Here is a 21,896-nt window from a genome sequence, read left to right as displayed (position 1 = left end):
CTTTTGGACGCAACTTCAATCATGCTCTAATGAACAAATATCAACTTTATTAATTTCAACTTTTCCTAATTTTGTTTGAGGATTTTAAAAAACTGGGATATTAATATTAAGGGTTAGGAATGCTACATTATCAACATTGGCTCTAGAAGTATTTGAATGACTTTCCTAGAATTTATAAATTAAAATTAATTAAAAGTCATGGAAATTATCTCATGATACGTGCATTATTCATTCTCTAACTAAAAAAAATTAGAGTAATGATATGTTCACAATAATTTTACAACATATTATAATTGGTAAATTGTAACTGAATTCAATTTGAATTCATCATTAACATTTTTTTTTTTATCACTAACAATTATCTCTTATATTTTGTTGTAAAATTATTGTTAAAATTTGTAGTAAAAAAAACAAAAAATAGTTAGTATTTAGTCTGATGACACCCAAAGTTCAAACGATTTGGTTACATGCATTAAGTTCGTTCTTCTTTTTGTCTTTCTAAATGATAACTACCTCAATAAAATATTGGGCAGTGGACGTGAATGCTGTAAACCTCGTAAAGGATTTTTTTTTTTGGTTATGATATTGGTGATTTGGGTATGGGTGATTTTGTTGTATTGTGTTTGGACTTTGGAGGGACCACGGGCTCAATGAATGGGGCAGATGATTAATTTCATTTGGGTCATTTGGACCAATTGGGTTCTTGGGACCAAACAAAATATTAGAGAGGGGGGAGGGAGGGGGAACTATAAAAAATTTTGGCCCAGACTCTAAAATATGAAAATTCATATATACTATATAAATATTTTTTTAAAATTGAAATATATAAGTTTTGAAATTTTAATAATAGATTTTTAGTTGAATTAATATTTAAAATTTTGAAAGTAAGATAATAAAGTTTTAGCTAAATTAAATTATGAGTCATGTTAATAAGTGCTCTTGGAGCAATTGTTAATAAACCATATTAGGAAAATTTTAATATAAGCACTACTTTTAAGGGAAATATAAAAAGCTAACATAAAAATTAATTGGTTTTATCATCTTTTCATAAAATTTTTCTAAAAATAATTATGAAAACAATGCCCTTAGAACATTCATTAACATTTCCCTTAAATCATAGTTAAATTATATTTCTTGATTCAAGGAAATATATCCTAACAATTAATAAAATAATTTTTTCAATTATTAATAAAACGTAAGATGCAACTTGAGGGAAAAATTTATGATAAATCTATGAGACATGATATGCATCCATATAGCGTGTATATCCTTCCAATGAAAGTGGGGGGTTTTTTTTTTCCCTCTCGTAGATTAACTATACTTCTACTTCACAACTACACATTTTTATGCTTTGAATTTTCTTTTTGTTATTGGCTCTGGTATTTTTCATCCTTCTTAAAAAATATATGTATAATGACAATTAAGTTTATATATATATATATATATATATATATATATATATATATATATATATATATATATATATATTAAAGTTGATATAAACAAAATCTATGTTGCATGATTTGTTAGAACATTTATTTTACTTAATTCAATGAGAGTTATAAAAAACAAATAAGTTGTTATCTCTCTATCTAAAAAATTGCTTTTATCCACAATATTGTTGTAATTTGGTGAAACTACTTGGCGCAATCATAGCTTAGAAAGAATTGTTGCAATTTGGTGAAGCTACTTGGTGCAATCACAATTTCTAAGCTCAACTTAAAAAAAAACAAAACAAAACAAAACAAAACAAACAAAACAAAACAAAACAAAAAAACAAAAACAAATATTTTGTTAAAAAACTCATTGTCACTTTCTCCAAAGAAATTTATAACAACAAATAAGCACTTCCAATTAAAGAATTAAGCACAAGGCCTACTCACCAAAATAAGCACTTCCACATCCCACTTTCAACATTCTCATTTCAAAGCTTCATTTTTTTTCCTTTTTGTTTTAGTTTCCCTCCATGTTTACTTATTTATTTATTTTGGATTGAAGTAAGATATGCAATCTAAATCTTTGCAAGACTATCAGAGAGGCACACTAAAAGGAAGTAACATTTTGAATAAGTATGTTTGTTCATGAAATCTTCAAAAGGATTAAGGTGTTTAAAAAAAAAAGAAACTAGCAGACTATTTTTATTGAAACAAAGCAAGGAATACATCAGACAGTCATACGTTATAGGACTTCTAAGACCAAAGGCTTGAACAAATTTCCCAAATCTTCTAACTACCATTGTAGACTCCATGTCAAACAGAGACAATCACTAAAAATAAAGTAGGGGACTCCAAAGCAAAAATGAAGTTAGGGCAATCTTGTTGTACAAAACAGAGTAATCAGCAAACCCCTATCGGTGCCCCTCTAATAGTGTTGCAAATGCCTAGGCTCTAATACTAGTTGTAGGAGAGATAAACACCCTAAGGAGTTTTCTTGAGTAATTAATATAACATATAGATACACACTTTAACCCAAAAAGCCTATGCCTTATGGTTATATGCTCAATTATGTTATATTAACTGTTTATTCTTCTCATCATTATTCATGTAGAACTTCACTCACGTGCACACCCAACATTACCAAGATGTTCAGCACGATGTCGTCTGAGAGATGGTTCTTACTTTTTTAGAGGATCGGTTGTCACGCCCCGAACCCAAAAGGGTCCAAACATGAGAAACATCTCAAAGGTACCTATAGATTGTTCCCTTTTTGGAAAACTAAACTATAAGATATCTTTATTTTCCTTTCATTTGCACAGGATAAGAATATATAACCATAAATCTCCACATTACAAGTCAGAACTCTATAACTCATTTATGAACAATAACTAAAAATCATGTGCCTCCACATAATACATGAATATATATATTACAAAATTCTTGGATTACACAAAGTCACAATCTTATTAACAATAAGGAATCTTAATATCGAGTCTAGGCCTACCATGCCTAAAGCTAATAAACCTCAAGTGACCAACCTCCAATAGAATTAATTAATGCCTCGGTGAACATAGCAAAATCAAGTCACCAACAGTTTACAACAAAAGTCTCCAAATTCAACATAGCACTTCAATTATCACCAACGAAGTAAGCTTCATATCCAAGGTATAGCTAATTACTCTAAAAAACTGTTAGAGGGTGGGATTTGCTAAAACCCAGTAAGTAGCATAATTAATGGGGGTGGGAGATATGCAAGTTTCATCTTCAATAATAATAATATGACAAGAATGATTAAATAATGAAATACAAAATTTCTCTAAGTAACTACCTTGAAACTATATGTCATAATCTATAATCTGTGAGCACTAACAATATAATTTTCAAAGCCATAAAATCTAACATACGGTAAATTTTCTCAAAAATACCACACTACCACATAGACCGGTTAAGGGATCCACCCATTCACAATTGGCATGATATTGTCCTCTCTGGTTTGCAGACTCTTGGTCCCATAGACAGCAACCTCACACATACCCTCAAGGTTTTTTTCTCCCCCCATAGGCAGCAGAGAGAGCCCGTCAAATAGGCCCTCTCTTGCATGTGGTCTCTTGGCCCCCTCTTGCATGTGGTCTCTTGCCCCATGGACAACAGACTCACCCACACATAATCAAGGAACCTCTTTCCCCCATGGGCAGTAGGGAAGAACGCGTCATCCAAAGTGAAAGGACACTGACCTGGATTTGATTCCGTTGTCACAAAGACTACAGAAACTGAATTGGGTGATCACCGGGAAATCACATATGGTATGGTGTTAAAACCATATAAACTCACAGGTTACATATACTTTGAAACACATAGTTTATATCCAGGTAGTTTCAGAAAAACCATAAATAATCTAACTTCTACAAAGTTTGTAAGGCTTTCGACTTCATTTCGTCAAAAAGATTTTCTATTAATTTCCCACATAATAAGACAAGATAAGCATCTTTAATTTTCTAATATACCATAAAATCCATGATTTCCTTATCAAAGATTAAATACTCATGAATCATTCAAGGTATTATCTCTAACATCAAAACCTCAACATTTTATAAGTGTTTCCCACAATATTTACACCACATCAACAAGAGACCCATGATACCAAAGTCATAATATCCTCCAAAACAAACGATTTAAATCTTTGACTAGTTCCAAACAATCAATAAAAATTATATTCACCATTTATTTCACATTAAAAAGCCAAAACCCCCAAATTTTCACCACTTAGATCACCACCATTGGTACAAACCATAAACCCACTCATTAAATAATTCCACCAATACAAAACTTATACATAAAAACACATAAATATCACTTTCAATGCTCAATAAATCACATGGGTATCATTATTCAAGCTTAGATAAAAATAATCTCAAGCAAAAGTGTAAAACCCACAAAAAAGATTAGAAATTTTTACCTCAAATAAAATATGTGAAGGTGCTTATGGGTTCACAAGAATTTTCCGGTGATCTTGCTAGAAAAATGATGGTGGAAGTAGTGATATGGAGGTACCAGCGGGAGAGTTTGAGGGAGTGAAGAGTGTTCTACCGAAAATGAAAAAGAAGAAAGAAAGAAAAGAGAAGGAGAAGTGGGAGCCGGTCAAAGAGGAGATAAGATGGAGTGAATTGTGTGGTGGGGAATGGGTGGGGTAGTTAGGAGGCACGTGTAAACTCAAAAATCCCTCTCTTTTTTTTTTGTGCTGACTAGGACGTTACATCGGTGGTTGTCGACATGGTTCTCTCATTTGGGACGTTTTCAAAAGAGGAGAGATAGAGAGTGAGTGAGGAATAGTACTTGGGTACTTAGATTAAAAAACGAAATCAATGAAGTCTGTGTGTACACATATTTTGGGATATTATTTGATTTTTTTAAGAGTGGTATTATTTTACTAGTAAACTATTGGTTGGAGGTGAGTTACCAAAATTTGAAGTAAAGAGAAGACATTGGTTGAGCTTATTATTTTTTTAGAGATAGCTTCAACGTATGATGTTTGCTCTCAATAATTATCAAGAGACTTTACCAGTTTAACTAATTGGAACCCATTGGTTGAACTTATTATGAATGCTCTACATCTTGGAGATTTTGATAATTCCTTAGTAATGTTTAATTCAAATGAGAAACTCAATATTTTTTTCACAAATATTTAAGAATTTACTCATAAAATAATATTTCAAGAATATTAAGTGTTACACTTAAAACTTCAGTTGGCTTTTGAATTTTACTAAAAGAACTTGGCATGGGTCTCGTACCTCCAATGTACTTGATCGGTTGAAATGGAAAAACGTGGCCCAACATGTCATCATTTCAACAAATCCAATGCATTGGAGTACTAAATCTAATCTCTTTGCTTACTAAATAACCATCGGTGGTTGTGCATTTTTTCCCATTAATTATAATATTAATTGATTTTTTTTCAAAATTAATATTAAAAAATGATATTTGATTCAACATAAGATTTTATAGTTATTAAAAACATGATGTTGACATTTTAAATTAAACTTCTTGCCATGCTCCATTGTAAAAATGTCTCCACATTGACATCTATTCTTTGATGGCTGAGTTTGTTTTGATAAGTTAGAAACCGAGTGACGTTAGGGATACAATATTTTTTACAATTGATGTCATGAATTATTGTAATTGGAGTAACAATACAATAACATGGATTTGCCATTGAAGATAAATGCATGAATAATACTACTAGTTGGGATTAACTAGTAGTAGTAGTTTTCCTTAAAAATAAAAATTAAAAAAAAACCTAGAAGTATTTATTGACTTATTTTTGGCATAAACAATAACTTTTATTTTTAACTAGTTGCAGACCCACGCGTTACATATGATAATTTTTTAGATAAAATCCTATTTTAGTCCCTAGACTTTATAAAGAGTTAAAAAAAAAATAGTTTTATCATATTTTTCATAATCTTGTCTATAACGTTTTTTTACCATTATCATATATTTATTGGTTAATGATTTGCATAACATAGACATTTTTAAATAAGAAGACCTATTCATTAAATTTTTTTAAGTCATGGTGTATGAAGATTATGATTATATATATATATATGTATATATATCATTTCACTAGTTAGAGTTTGATTAGTTTTAAGTTTAAATTTTGTATTATTATATTTAATTGTTGATTATTTATTTAATTAAGTGAATGTGATGGTTGATTTTATTACACTATAAAGTTTTCAATATCCTCTGTATAGCCATCTCTATTTTATTTCTTACTCCTTTTGACCACCTTTTTATTTTCCAAATAATGGTTATTAATTGACGTTTGATTTCATATCTTTTTTTCTTCCTTCATTTATTCTTTATTACTCTGTATATTCCCTTGCTAGTTGTAAATTTTATGGTTATCAATAAGAAATAGATATCATGGATGGCTTAAATAGTTTTAGATGTAGTTACGTTAGTGGTATGTCAAAGGGTTTTTTTTCCCCTTCTAAATTTTCAAGGAAATATAAAAGGCATTTCTCTAGTTTGATCTCAATCAATTAAGATAACCATAATATATTAACGAAAGTAATAATGAGTCTTAAATTGTTTTTAATGTACGAAGTGGTTAGGTTAGTGGTATGTCAAAGGTTTTATAAAAAAATTTAAAAAATAATTCCAAGGAAATGTAAAAGGTCTTTTTTTGAAAAAAGAAATTGTGACTTTTTGAGTTGTAGAAATATGATTGTTTTAATTACCTTGTTTATAGATTTCATTATTAAGTTATAAACATCTAAATTAAAGTAGATGAATATATAAATGCAAAATTATATGTAAAGTTACAACCGCACAAGATATATATATATATATATATATATTGATTATTCATGAATCATTATTTCATTGTTTACTTATAAATATCTAAATTAAAATAGATGAATATGTAAAGGTAAAATTATATGAAAAGTTAAAACTACCCAAGATGAACATTTAACTACTTGTAGATGTGTGTTTTTTCAAGACTAAAAGTATACACAATTGCTTTAGCTGGAACTATATAACTATGCAAATATTGTTGCGAGTGGTTCCATCATTTGCAAATTATCAAGTTTGATAGCTTTACAAAACAGATATTTCATTTTTCAAAAAATTTTATATGAACTCATCTTTTGTGACAACTTTTTTTTTTCTTTTTGCCAAAACAACTTAAGAATATTAAGACTTAAGTTAACACATGTGGTAGTTGTAAAACATGTCAATGATATAAAAAATAGAAAGTTCAAGAAACAAATTTGATGTACCTCAAAACCTAACAGCTATATATGCCATTAAATTCCTCCTCTTCAACCAAACAAGTTTAGTGAACACATCCAATAGCATTATAAGCCATAGCATGTTTCTTCAGGATAAAGAACAGAACATTACTAACAGAGATACAACATTTAAGCAGCTAAACTATTTGATCAGCATCCAATGATAAAACATGTGATTGAACCCATCTTAGCACTAAATAATAAAATTTCTTATCTTTAAAAATCTCTTAGAGGCCAGAGATAAAATGATATAGGAAGCCATAATATGTTGGCTAAGTATTGTTTGTTGTTGACATTGCCAAACCTGGGTTTGTGCACAATAGCCATCCACATAGAAATATCAAATACTAATTATATAATAAACACAAAATGATAATGTAAACCTGGGATAAAAATCAAGATTTTAGCAATACTATCATGCCTACTAGTAAAGGAAATGGAATAACAAGGTTTCACTTCATCCATACCACTAACGACTCCGCATCTAACATGCATGCCACTATCTGCTTAGTTAGAGACCATGTTTGCTCCATCAAGTAGAGTGAGGCTCTCCATGAAAGTAGCTACGCATGAAGGATGTTGGATACCAGGATCCTTCTCATGTAAAGTTTCAATGTCAATTAAGTGTCTACTTGGGAATAACTTAGTTAATTGAAACTGAAATTTTTTGTTCAAAGTATTATAGATAAAGCTAAAAAGTAGCTGAAATAGTACAATAGGACTCATGAAACTAAAAACTGAAAATTTTAGCTGAAACTGAAAACTTTTTATTGAAAGTGTAGAAAAAATGTTAAAAAAAAAGTTGAATAATACAGTGAGACTGATAAATAGTATCAAAAAGTACAGTAAGACCCATGAATAATAGAAAAAATAAGCTAAAATTAGAGATAAACTGAAAAATTCAGCTCATCCCCATCGCACACTTATATTTCTTGTTCTTGGTTTTGCAAGTCAGAAGAGAACCATACTCAGTGAAGGCAATGCATAAAGCTATTGTCTCAAGTGGTACGACAAAGAGTTTATTCCAAGACTCAACCACACCATACTCCCTCATCACCCATATGGAATATTGGAAGTAAAGTCCTTCAGTGATTCCTGATGTAAAGGAAGCCAGTTTCTCCTTGAATAATGCAAGACATGATTTAGAGGAGTATAAGTATGCATCCATAAAAGCATCAAGCAGTGCTAGCTTTCTGAATCTTTCACTATTGACATCAAATGACAGAATAATCACTCCATTATTTTCTCCTTTCAAGTCAAGTGCCATCCAGTGCAAAGCTCCGCTAACCAATGGGGTTGGCAAATAATTTCCATTATTCTCAAAAATAGCAGGAAAAGTAGCCCACGAGATTTTAACCATTCTCCATGAATCCAAACTTAATGTGTACACCTCAACCGCATCCAGAGGAAGAAATGAAGTTGAAATCTTCACAACTTTGTAGTCATTAATCTCGGAATCATACGCAAATCCAAGTGAGCAGGAGAAATTATCTGAATTTCGGGCAACCTCTTGGATTTTCTAATGCTGGGGTTCCATAGATATATAACTTTAGGGAAAAAAAATCTGCCCTTTTCATCTCCATAGTTAGTGAAACACAATAAGCCATTGCAATAACCGACTATGTGGACACGCCCAGAAGGAAAATCAGAGGGAATTCCAAACCTAGAAACCCTTTCAAACGTTCGCTCAAAAGCGACCATACAAACTGGTCTGTTAGAAGAAGAAGAAGAAGAATTCCATGGCAAGTGTCATTATCATGATCTTCGTTGTTTTTGTTGTTAAGGTGGGTGGACACGAAATTTTGGGTGGTGATCGAGGAGTCCCAGGTTTTGATTACGCACTTGAATCTTATGACTGATTTGATCGATATCCTTGCCAAGATGTTTAGTACGATGTCGTCTGGGATATGGTTCTTCCTTTTTTGGAGGATCTGAGGTTGTCGACAAAGTTCTCTAGTTTGCGACATTTTTTATGTAAGAGAAGACACGAAGACAGTGAAACTGAAAGAGTAAAGAGTTAACTTTAAAGAGACGAATGTCGAATAGTACTTGGCTATAGTCGGTGCGTGAACATAATATGTGTTTAACTTCATTTTCATTTTTTTTTTTAATTTTATTTTAAAGAGTAGTATCATTTTACTAGTGAGTAACCAAAATTTGAAGTCAAGAGAAGATCTTCTTTTTTTTTTTTTAGATAGGAAAGTAAAGAGAAGACATTGGTTGAGCTTATTGTACCCACTATTTAAGTTTATTGTGAATGCTCTACAAAAGATTATTCACAATAAATTTGTCCTTATCTCAATAGGTCCAATGCATTGGAATACTGAACACAATATCTTCCCTTACTAAATAACCATTAGTGGATGTTTATATTTTCCCATTAACTATAATATTAATTGAATTTTTATCAAAATTAATACTTAAAAAAGTAAACATGATTTAAAATAAGATTTGATAGTTATTGACAACATGATGTCGACATTTTAAATTAAAATTCTAGCCATTATTGTACAAATGTCTTCACATTGACATATGTTGTTTGATGGTGGAGTTTGTTTTGGAAAATTAAAGGTCGAGTGACACAAGGGATACAATATATTTTTATAATTGATGGTATGACTTATTGTAATTGGAGTAATATCATTATAACATGAATTACCATTAAAGATAAAGGCACCAATATACTACTAATTGGGATTAACAACTAGTAGTAGTTTTCCTCACCCAAAAAAAAAAAAAAACCTTATAATATTTATTGACTTATGTTTTACACAAACAATAATTTTTATTTTTAATCGGGGATTTATTTGAACTTTGAATCGTTGATTGACCTATAGTCAGGAAAAATGTTGTTAGTTTCATATATCTCAAATTGAATACTGTTTGCTTTTATGAAACACCTCTTGAACTTAAAAAGAAACATTTATTTTTAACCAAATAGTTTTGTCAAGAAAAAAATTAACCTATATTGATAAATTCCCTAATTGTGTCTTTAAATATTCTTCTTTAACCAAACAAAAGTTTGGAAACATTTTTAATATTACCATAAATTATAGAAGTTCAAAAGGCACTTTCCGTATGCCCGCACTCTATAACATGTTTTTTAGGATAGTCGATTAAAAATTTTCAGAAAATTACCATGGCAACAATAATTGAATAGAAACACACTACACACACAAAAAAAATATATAAAAATAAATAAAAACCAGGTTTATAGCTTAACAATATATAAATAGCTGAAAACACTAATTGATAAAATGCAATCCCCATGAAGGGAAATACACCGAGCTCAATTTACCTAAGAAAAAACTTACCGTGTCAGGGAGGAGGATCTTTATAACGGGTTGTAAATTTCCCTCTTTCTCCTTTTGTGTTAACCAAATACTTAACAAGCTTGTTACATCTAGTGTTACTTTCAGGTGAAGAATGAATGGGTTGCAATTTCTCTGGACTCACTTCTCAAACAAAGAGCTTATTCAGAGCACTTTACCATCGGAGAGCACTTTACCATCAGTGTGCTAAACGCTAAAACTTATTATTGCAAATTCTCTACTCTTAAAATTATACCCCCCACATCAAAATCGAATGGGCGCTAACAATACCAAGCAAATATATAATATCATTATTACTACTTTACTAGCAAGAGTTTAAAAATAGTAATATGGTTAATTTATTTGATTCAATAAAATTTTTATTTTTCTATGTATGGAGTGAGAGAAATGATTACTCCTCAACAACTACAATATTAATGTTTACTAAAAAAAAAACAATATTAAAATGTCTTCCATAAATATGAGATTTATAATCTTTTAACAATTTATTATGAATAAATTTATCTCCAAACATCCTATTGAATCGTACTTGTAAAATTTACTTTTATTTTAAAAATCATGAGTGAAGGATGTATATTGTATGCCACTGGGCCTTGTAGCTTAGTGGCACCCGGTGTCCCTCTATACCTAGAGCTCGGGGGTTCTATCCCCCTCATTTACCTAAAAAAAAAGGATGTATATTGTATATAACTATATATTGTCGAACTGTGAGCTATGCCAATTGTTGGTAATGAGTGATGAAACACAAGTTCGTCAGTTGTATTGAGTTCGTCCAGATGGAACTAAATGTTCACTTGCATCGTGGAGGAAGCAACAATTCCCTGAAACGGTCACCAGTGTGGTGCCTGCCACAACGCCTCCGATGCCAAAGTTAGTATATTGAAGGTTTAAAGCAATATTCAAGAAATATAGCGAATGATATTTTCTGTAATGTTCATACCCCTTGTTGGTGCTTGTGAAGGCCTTATATATGTTCTCATGGCCTCTAGCCGTTGGGGAAATGATTGCAGCTATAATGCTCTTATTGGTAACGCCTTGTGCCCCTTTTAATGTGGCCTTTAACGGGCCTCCAACGGCCTGTACAGCTGTTTTTGTAACCGTCTGAGATGTTATCTCCTTATTGAATGGCTGGATATCTTCATCACTAGTGCGGGTGTCTGGTTGGTTCATCACAGGGGATGACTTCATCATTAAGTTAACATTGTCCATATAAAGCTGGAGGCGTCAGTCCCATCAAGGAGGATACCTCAATTCTTTTATGGTATTCAACATCGCACTTCGCCAACTTATTTTTAGAGAGATTGTAAGAGGTCAAATTGTGGTCCCCCCAACAATCCCCTCTCACAATGACTCATACAATTCAAACTCATGACTTGACTTTGATACCATTTGTTGGACTGGAAGCTATGCCACTCCACATCAAAACCAATTAATGATGAGAAAGATATACAAATATTTAATGGCATCTGATATCGTGCCCCATGAACTTGTTTTAGAGTGATTGTAGAGAACTAAATTGTACTCTCAACATATATATCTTTTGAAAATCTCATGTGAAACAGATATTGGTTAACTATTAACCAAATATTCCCATGCCAAATAATTTTATTATTATTTACGCAAGTCATTCCCATGCCAAATATTCATGAATGATTCGTAAAATATTATTTAGTTTCAGAAGAAAAAAAAAAGAACAAGCCCAAAGAGAAATTATTATTATTTAATAAATAAAGAGAAGTTGTAAGAATTTACGACATAAAACAAAAATAAATAAGTACCAAAACATATCGTTTATTAATCAAATTGATTTGGTAGATAAAAGTAGTAAGGCGTCTGACGATGAAGCTGAGCCAATTTTTAAACTTGAACTTGTTGAAATAGGAATATCATTCCAAGGCTCTGTTTCTTCGTTTCTAATATATTCAAGTTCTTCAAAATTTTGTTCAATAGAAGAAGCTTTTTGAACTCCCTCCAACTCCATCATGATCTCTATCATCGAAGGTCGTTTCTTTCCATTCCAATGCAAACAACTTTTTGCAAGGTTAACAATTGCCATGATTTCATCTTTATTTCCACCCTCCTTTACTTGAGTATCAAGTATATCAAAGAGACAATTCTCTTCTAATGAATGAATGAAGTATGTAGATAAATTCCGACCTTCTTGTGATCTTGTTGAGGAAACAGGTTTTTCTCCGGTCAAAAGCTCAACAAGGACTACACCAAAACTATATACATTACTCTTATCTGTAAATTGGCTTGTTTGAAAGTATTCTGGATCCAAATACCCAAAAGTACCATATACTAGAGTGGTTAAATGAGTTTGGTCAATGGCCACTGATCTTGAAGTCCCGAAGTCCACTACTTTAGTTCTATATTTGTCATCAAGGAGTATATTTGAAGATTTTATGTCTCGATGGTAAATGAATAGTGAAGCTGCCGAGTGTAAGTACGAAAGATCTCCTGCAACTTCTGTGGCAATCCTTAAGCGCATGTCCCATGTTAGTAATGGAAACTGTTCATTTTTCCTGCAGAGATACTGAAAAAGTGTGCCGTTGGGAATGTATTCATAAAATAACAAGGGAACTTCTGTCTCTAAACAATACCCGAGTAGTTTAACCACATTTCTATGGTTGATTTGTGAAAGAATGATAATCTCATTAACAAATTGTTCAAGATTTCCCTCATCCACTGTATTGCACTTTTTAACTGCCACAATTCTTCCATCTATTAACATTCCTTTATAAACTGTACCTTGTCCACCCTTACCAAGTATTCTGTTTTCATTGAAACGATCAATTGCATTTTCCAACTCCTTTGAATTGAATAATTTTGTCTTTTGAACATTATTTTCATTTGAAGATAATTGTTGTTGCGATAATAAACCACCATTTCTTTTGAAGAATTTTTGCTTACGCTTGATTTTGTTTCTTTTCTTTATCACTTTGTATAATGACCATGTAATGAAGAGCGGAAACAATGCCCCAATGCTTGAACAAATAACTGCATATGTCAAGCAAATAAAACAGAAATATCACATCAACCTAAATGTGGGCAATATAAAAATGTGACTAACTGTAAAATAGATTTGAACAAAATTACAGTCAATTGGAAACATCTTTCCCATGTTTTAAAAGAAGTTACTAACATTTATTTTTTTTTACATTAATATGTTCTCTCAATATCCCACAACTTTGGTTCTCAAAAAAAAAAAAAAAATTCCCACAACTTAAATAAGTGTTAGGTTTTAGTTATAGCCTAATAACTCAACTAGTTATCACTTCCTGAATTTTCCAACAAAGAAATCTAGGATTCAAATTTTCTTATAACTATCAAATTATGAAATATAAAAAGTGTTGGCACCAATTTAATTTCTTAGGAAAAAGAAAATTTATTGATTGTTACTTGGTTTTTCAGGTAACATGTACAACGGTCTATTGTGTTTTAAATGGCATGGAAAGGGGCTTCCGAGTTTGGGACATCTTGTTACCCAGCAAAAATTCCCCGTGTTGTTCTGCCTTAAATGAGCTTTAAGCCTTTAACAACTAATATAATTGGTGAATTCTTTCTATAAATTCTTACAAAATTTACACTTTTGTTTAATTTAAAAAGTTGTATTCTAGTGCTCATCCCTAAAATCAGCCTTCACTATTTCCTGGGATTAACAAAAATCCTTCATTGAGATCTCCTTCATTTTTTTCAATATTTGAATAGCTTCCATCATCTCATTTAACCAATATTGTTAACGTATTTATCCATTTTTCTTAATCCCCTGTTTAGATTAACCTCTCACCCAATTCCCACTAATGCTAACTTTTTTTTTGAAGGAATAATATATATATATATATATATATATATATATGAAGAGGATAAAATAGGAGACGGATCTCTCTTCTTGAAGCATGACGGTACGGTATTGACATGTGGATGGTCGACGGGTCAACGGGTCAACGGGTCAACGTTACAAGGACACGTAGTGGACGGTTGTAATATCTGGCCTCCGTTTGTATTGATTAGGCTTTAAGGATTCCTAACCGGAATCAACTTGCATCTCGCAATAAGTCTGATATGGCTTTGCTTAATCTCCACACAAACGTGAATAAGGAAAGTTCTTGTATTACACGTTTAACCATAATCAAAAGACTCCTATAAAGAAAAGAACTCTATAAGATATGCAGAATCGAAGAGATGCTATCCTAAAAGGAAAGGGTTTCCTGGTCAAGGCATGGATAATAACCCTGCACCAATATAAATACCCCAAAACCCTCATAAGTCAAGGTACGCATAATTGACTCAACTCTGACACTTTAGGGTTGTGAAAAAGTTCTAACTTGACCTTCGGAGGGTTTTGGCCGGCACCACACCAGTGTTCTCTGATAGGTCTTTATTTTTCGTTTTGTAGGTTTTGTTTCGACTTGAGAGTGCGTGTAGCTTACTGGTGACTTTTTCGACATCATCAATATATATATATATATTGTTTTCACAATTATTGGAGGTAGGGAGATTTGAATCATAAATACGTCTCAATTAAAAATCTCAAAATTAACTAAAAGAAAAGATGGATGGATGCTTATTCACTCGTACCGAAAGAATCATAAAATCCACTAAAAAATTAACAACACAAAAAAGAAATTCTAATGAGATTTTTTTTTTTTTTTTTTTTTTTTTTTGAGAATCATTCTAATGAGAATTAAATGGTAATTATGTATATCACCATGGAGTTACGATCGAAAAAATGCTGTTCCTCTTAAATGTCATGAACTACTTTATGCATTGAATCAAAAAAAAAAACTACTTTATGCATTTTTCCAAATTTATAAGGCGTGCTAACGCGTTAAAAAAATATATTATATATATATATATATGTAAATATATCAAAAAAGAAAAACATACCTAAAATGGCTAACTTCAATTGAGATAACCCCTTGCTTGGCTCGCGGCAAATGTAACTGCCTCCTATATTCTCACAAATTGAGCTGTTGCCGCATCTATTGAGTGCTCTGTCTTTGCATTCATAAATATCTAATGGGTTGACAAGCAAATTAATAAATTTATTAAAATCTTGTACACTTAGTTTGGTGATCCCTAAAAAACATAGGTCAAAGAAGTTACAAAAGGGGTTAATCAAGCTCAAACAGCGTTAATACTAGAATAGTCTAGGCTCTTAATTGATGAAGGTGTTGTGCATTATGTAACTTGGATACAAGAGAACTCATGTTCCATAGAAGAGACTCTCTCAAATGATGTAATTCTTGTTTTCCATCGAATAAAGTCTCAATCTTTTTATTTATTTATTTTTAACCCTAAAAAGGAGAAGTATACAAGTATATAAATAAGAACGAAAAATACTTATTATATTATTAGATTATTGGCTTTTTTTTTGAGAATATGATTATTATAATTGGAATTACATAGTTTTCTTTAGATGAAATTTAAGTTAAAAAATTAGAATATGTAGGAGTATTTTAATATAAATAGTTTTTTTTTGGTAAGAATAAATTAATATTTATATTCATAGTTTTATTGCTATAAAATTTATTATGAAATATTATCCCATTTAACTCAAATTGTTGTTAGAAAAAAATTTGTCTCATAATCACATTTATAACCTGTTTTGTTATAATATTATGATCAAATTATTCTAATACCTTGCATGTATTTTACGTCTATATTTTCCTCTTGAGAGGTGTACCTAGACAGCCTTGTGAATGTACACAAAAATATAAAATTTATAGATGAGAAATATAAGTATAGTGTGTGAATATTTATGTTATCTTGTGGATGGATAATGATTTTTTTTTTTTTTTTTGTGTGGAGATTTTGCTCTATGGTGTTATGGTGTTGTGCATAATTATGGAGCTTAGCATATACTAGGTAATTGTATCTTGTGACTAACATGCTAGTAAACTTGTTGCACCGGTTAAAATCTATGTAGTATGTTCACTTGCAGTGGTGCACAATACTCTAAGGGGGCGCTTAGTTCGCCATGATGTTACATTACACTATAATACTATATTATTAAAATCTTATATTAATGTAATCTCAATACAAAAATACAATATTACATTGTTTTGAAAGGTGATAAGATTAAGGTAATATGATAAGTTTTGTAATTTTAGATATGGTAGTGTTAGGAAAAAAAAGCTAAAAAAACTTAATATCACATCATTGTAATGTGCATCACATCAATGTCACATCATAGCGTATCAAACACCCCCTAAGAGAGTTAGAACTTTATGCCTTAGGCCCCTTAGTCAAACCATTCTCCAGTGATACCTTCATTTTTTTTGTTGACAGTTATGTATATCTTTTAATCTTATTAATACTATTAAATATTTACTTATCATATGTTATTGTTCATTTATAACAATTGAAATAATAAGTGAAATTTCATATAATTATCTTTGAGCTTGTTATATTATCGTGAATTATTGAAACAATTTATTATATTTTAAATTGTGAAACCAATAGAATATACATTATTTTAATTTATAGAAACGATAGAATTTTAAACTTTGACGTCCGCTTTAAAATGAATAATATTTATCATCATACTTAAATACCAATTGATTTTTAGTATAAGACTAAGAGAACCATTAAGACCAAAAGAAGACAGCTCCATGCCCAACACCTCTATATAATTATTTCTTATAATTTTTTTTTTGCTTTTATGACAGAAGTGATAGAAATTTCTTATAAAACTTTGAACCTTAGCGCCACATGTCCATCAATTCCCCTTTCCCTCCAATTTTTTTTTTTCACTTTTCCCTCCAACACTCCCTACTCCCAACTCCCTCGAAACACAATTCCCCTTTCCCTCTAAATTTTTTCACTTTTCCCTCTTACCACTCCCAACTCATGCCAACTGACAACACGCAACTGCACGCCAAGACACCCAAAAAAAAGAAAAACAAAAGAGAAAAGCGACTAAAGGACCTCTGCAAAAGTGACTCAGCAACGCTACAACAGCCACACCCAAAGCAGTCTATGGCCAGATCGGAGATTGGCGACGGCAAGATTGGGATAAGAACCTCAGGCAACTTCAAGGTATTTCAGTTCTCTCTCTTTTTCTTTATCTCATCTCTGCTCTGAGCCTCTAACTGAGAGTGGCGTTCTCTCTCTCTCTCTCTCTCTCTCTCTTTCTCTATCTCATAGTCTGCCTTGTGACTATTTTTTGATAATGCAGTGTATTGACTTAGACTTACTAACTTTTTTTGTCTTTTGAAATCTCTCTTTTTCTTTGCTTTGACTCTGGTGTCGGAAAATCCAACATTCTCTCCAGGTTCACGCGCAATGAATTTTACTTAGAATCCAAGTCCACCATCGTCGTCGCATTCGCCACCAGAACTCTCCAGGCAAGCAATATCTCTCTTTTCATTTTCGTTTTCGGCTCGATCTAGGGCTCTGATTCGGAAATTGGATTAACGATTATTGTTTTTTTTTTATGAAGCTTCTGAGCTTGGATTTTAAATTTTTGGATTCGTAATTCTTGTTTTTAGGAATATGAGGTATAGGATTCTTTGGATTCATGTAATTTAAGGCAAGAATTCAGAGGTGTTTGGTAATTGTGAACTGTAACTATTTTATTCTTTTTTCCCGTCTGATTTTTTAGGCTGGAAAAAAGTTGCATCTTGAATGATATATAGCACTAAGCTTTGTCAATCAATGTGAGATTCTGTGTTGGATCACGTTAAGTTCGATAGCATTGCCTTGAAGTTTTTATAGATGCTACCAAATGATAACCACTAGTATATATAAACACATTTGTTTTTCAATTTTTTGGTTTTTTTCCTTGGTTCTTAAGAAGTTACTTATTTTCACACAGTATGCAATCTATATGCATGTGAAATGTACAAAAGTTTTTCCCCATGATTTCTCTTTTTATCTTTTTAACCTTTTGAAAAAAGAAAAAGACTTCAAAAATGTTTTTTTTTTTTTTTTTTTTTTTGTAGATGCTGATTATTTTAATTTAATAATTTTTCTTTGTGAAAAATGAATACTTAAGCTATAAGTTGCTATACATAATAGTTTAAATTGGCGAATAAGTATTGAGATCATTGGTTGCTTAGAAATGCGGACCATGATCAAATGCTTCATGTATTGGCCAATCAAGTGGTGGTTTGATGAGGATCAGACATCTTCTGTGAGAGGTTATTTTGATGGTCAAGTTATCAATGAGATGATCAATTTGCTTTAAAAAGTGATGACGTGATATTGTGCACCAGTTATAGAAATAGCCATCTATCGTTCTCTGAGCGAATGGAGCTTAACAGAACTTCATTCGCAACTTGAATAATTGAAGACAAGGTTTCTGCTTTATTTTGAATGGTGCATTTACCAACCTCCTCTTAGTAGGAATCTTTGTTAATCTAGATATACATTACACCTTGCTTTGTTAATCTCAATAGGAACCTAGGCTTTCCTCTAGTTCTCTTTTGGCTAAATTGGCTTTTTGTGTAAGTGTATATATGTAAATGTGCAATGGTGTATTTGTGTTGACTGTTAATTGGCTATTGTCCCTTGAGTGGAGGGATGGGGGTGGGTCCGTGGCATTGGATTGAGGTAGTTTTTGTTATCGTTTACAACACATAGCTGTTTCTTATGCTTCTTCTTTTTGGGAAGTCTTCATGCCATTTATTGTATAATTTCAGTCTTTTCAGATTATAAATAGCTTGGTTTTACCTGTATAAAATCAAAATTGAAGACTGTATTGAACAGAGGAAAGGAATTAAGAACAAGAAGTGCAGCTTGCACTTCTGTAATTTGGTTTGAATGAATTTGCTTATTCATCAAAAGAAAGAAGAACAAGGCTTTAAGAAAAGAGAGAAAAAAGATGCCTCTTAAGTAGAACTAAAATGAAGTTGTATTTGTGACTAAACCTCGAAGTAAACTATCACTTATTTTACTATGAAAAGATGGAAGAAAGAAAACAACAATTGCTTGTTTTGTTAACTTGCTTGCAGCCCTTGTGCACGTGCTAGGGTACTCCGAATGTTTTTCTATGCCAGTCAATTGGGCCTGGTTTATGTGAGGCTAGACACATCCAGGATATTTTGGGTGCACATGAGGTTACAACTTTTTAGTTATTTTAGTTTGAACTAGTAAGAAAACTTGCATTATTAAGTGGATTACTCCTGTTTTAGAAATTTAATAAAATCCAATTTACTAATATATGAATATTCTATTTGAAATGGTAGATGTTTATCATAATTTCACAATTTCATATACTTATACATTTTATTTTGATAAAAAAAATTCTTTGGACGTCATAAGATGTGATAACACAATAATTATCATTGCCTCCTGCCTTGAATAAGCTTATTACCCAAGATTAGATGTGCCAATGTCATCTAACAGCGGTGTGTTAAGACCCTAATTGAGTGCATATAGTAAGAGAAGTTGTGAGTGCTGTACTGTAAGTCCCATAGTTGGTTAGTAGTCAGTTAGAATAACTAACTGAAAGTAGCAGCAGTGTATTACAAGAACCTATAAGAGGGAAATATGTGGATGTAATGGATCATAATTGAAATAATAATTCTTGTTCTTAATTCATTTCCTCTGTTCCTATCTCTACTAAATTCGATTTTGATGAATAGTCTATTGAGCCAATCCCTACTAACAAGATATATAATTTTATAACTCTATTAGCCCTTTTTTTTACCTCCCTCTCACATACTTGTCTTCATTGAGATATACTATGCTCAAGCTGAAACAAAAGTGCACAGGGAAATATTTTTTTTTGTTTATTGTTGATTCAGCAGATAACTTATTCAAACAATTTCCTTAATCACCCTCTTAATTGAAATATTGCATTAATGAATGCTAGAGATATATAAACGTGTAAGTTTTGTGCATATTTCAATAAAGTTTCTCTCAAGGCATGTTTATTTTCCTACAAGTTGGCCAACCCATGGTAGGTCTCATTCATAACAGGAATCAGATACTAGGATTGTTTTTGATCATGTGGAGAAGGTAATCTTGTTTTGTAGCATTAACAGTGTGTGACCTTTTACAGGTGATCATAATTCTTGGCTCTAATCTTTCTGTGTGTGTATCACTTGTCAAATACCACATAATTTTTCTTTGTAATGATTCTTTGGTTTCCATTTCAGCTAGCCCCAGTTCCTTTCAGCTGTTGCAGTCACATCTCTTGCTGTGGCGGCTACTGTAAATGCTTTGGTTCTGCCCTAGTTAAATCAAGTAAACTAGTCTCAAGTTTTCAATTATTACCTCCCTCTCACATACTTGTCTTCATTGAGATAATCAAGTTTCTACTAAGACCTTTATTTGGCTGTGTCAGTTTTTTGAAGACATTAAATAGAATCTAGTTATGCATATATATATATATATATATATATATATATATCTCCTTTCCCTTCCCCTTTTATTTTTATTTTGTTTTTAAAAGAAGTAGATTGAGAAGTGGGTACACATTACTCCATATTACTATAAGTCAGCAGTGAAAAAATGCCCATGTTGAGTTTGTGAAGAGAGTTTAATTTTCTTAGTGAATAGTTTTATGTTCTAATTCTTTGGAAGGGGGGTGGGTAATTGCATAGGTCATTAATTTGTTTTGTAGTTGCAATGCCAAAAGCACGTAAATACCTAATGAATTCTATATGTTTGACAGTGCAGAATGGGTTTGCAGTAGTTCAAGAAGGATTGCTGTGGGATTGGGTTTGGACCTTGGGGCTCTAAATTGGTACTTGGAGAAGAACATAAGAAGAGTTGGGGCTGATGGGTATTCTAGAATATCCCTCTTTCATGGCCATGGCTTGAAACCTCTTGAGGCCAAGCTAGTCAACTTTGAGCCTCAAGAACTGATAAGTAAAATTACACTGCAAGAGGGCAAAGATGGTTCTGAGACTTGCGCATTGGAATCTACTGTGCAAGTGGGATCTATTGCTGATGATAAGTACATGAAGAGTTTGCCACTGCCTCCTAGAGACATTGTTTGTGCATTTAACTATAACTGTTGTTGTCTCCATAAACGTGTAGAACTGGTTTTGTATTTTAAGCATGTCCTTGATACCTTGTCAAAGAAAGGTGGTATATTTGTGATGGATTTATATGGTGGGACATCACCAGGGCACAAGCTAAGACTTCAGACAAGCTTATATGACAGCAATCATCATTAAGCTAGACACTTTTAATGCATGAGAAAGTGAAATCCAAATATCTCCTTATAGCTTAATGCTATTAAAGTTGCTAAGACATGGAAGGAACTAATTTATTATTTTGTGTTCATTCCTGTCCAGGGGACAACATAAATAAAAAAATATTTGTAGGACAAATTTGATGTTGGACATCTATCTAATAAGCATTTTCCACAAAAT

At 31.7% G+C, this 21,896-nt stretch overlaps 2 protein-coding genes and 1 pseudogene across 2 annotated transcripts; 1 reads left to right on the top strand and 2 right to left on the bottom strand.

Annotated features, from left to right (window-relative positions):
- Positions 1-7,738: 7,738 nt before the first annotated feature.
- Positions 7,739-9,198, bottom strand: LOC142620194 (F-box/kelch-repeat protein At3g23880-like; annotated as a pseudogene).
- Positions 9,199-12,361: 3,163 nt separating this feature from the next.
- LOC142620193 (wall-associated receptor kinase-like 22) lies at positions 12,362-16,215 on the bottom strand. The gene is made up of 3 exons (XM_075793595.1): positions 16,209-16,215; positions 15,454-15,582; positions 12,362-13,563 (listed from the first exon to the last, which is right to left on the bottom strand). Exons 1-3 carry the CDS (start codon positions 16,213-16,215, stop codon positions 12,362-12,364), a joined length of 1,338 nt encoding a protein of 445 aa, XP_075649710.1.
- A 1,203-nt stretch (positions 16,216-17,418) lies between these two features.
- Positions 17,419-21,896, top strand: LOC142620192 (uncharacterized). Its single transcript, XM_075793594.1, has 4 exons — positions 17,419-17,615; positions 17,843-17,915; positions 20,673-20,760; positions 21,196-21,896. The coding sequence occupies exons 1-4, from the start codon at positions 17,419-17,421 to the stop codon at positions 21,696-21,698; spliced, it is 861 nt and encodes a 286-aa protein (XP_075649709.1). The 3' UTR covers positions 21,699-21,896.

The sequence above is a fragment of the Castanea sativa genome, chromosome 12 (genome assembly GCF_040712315.1).
Source record: "Castanea sativa cultivar Marrone di Chiusa Pesio chromosome 12, ASM4071231v1".
In the NCBI taxonomy this organism is placed as follows: Eukaryota; Viridiplantae; Streptophyta; class Magnoliopsida; order Fagales; family Fagaceae; genus Castanea; species Castanea sativa.
This window is presented reverse-complemented; position numbering and strand designations above follow the sequence as displayed.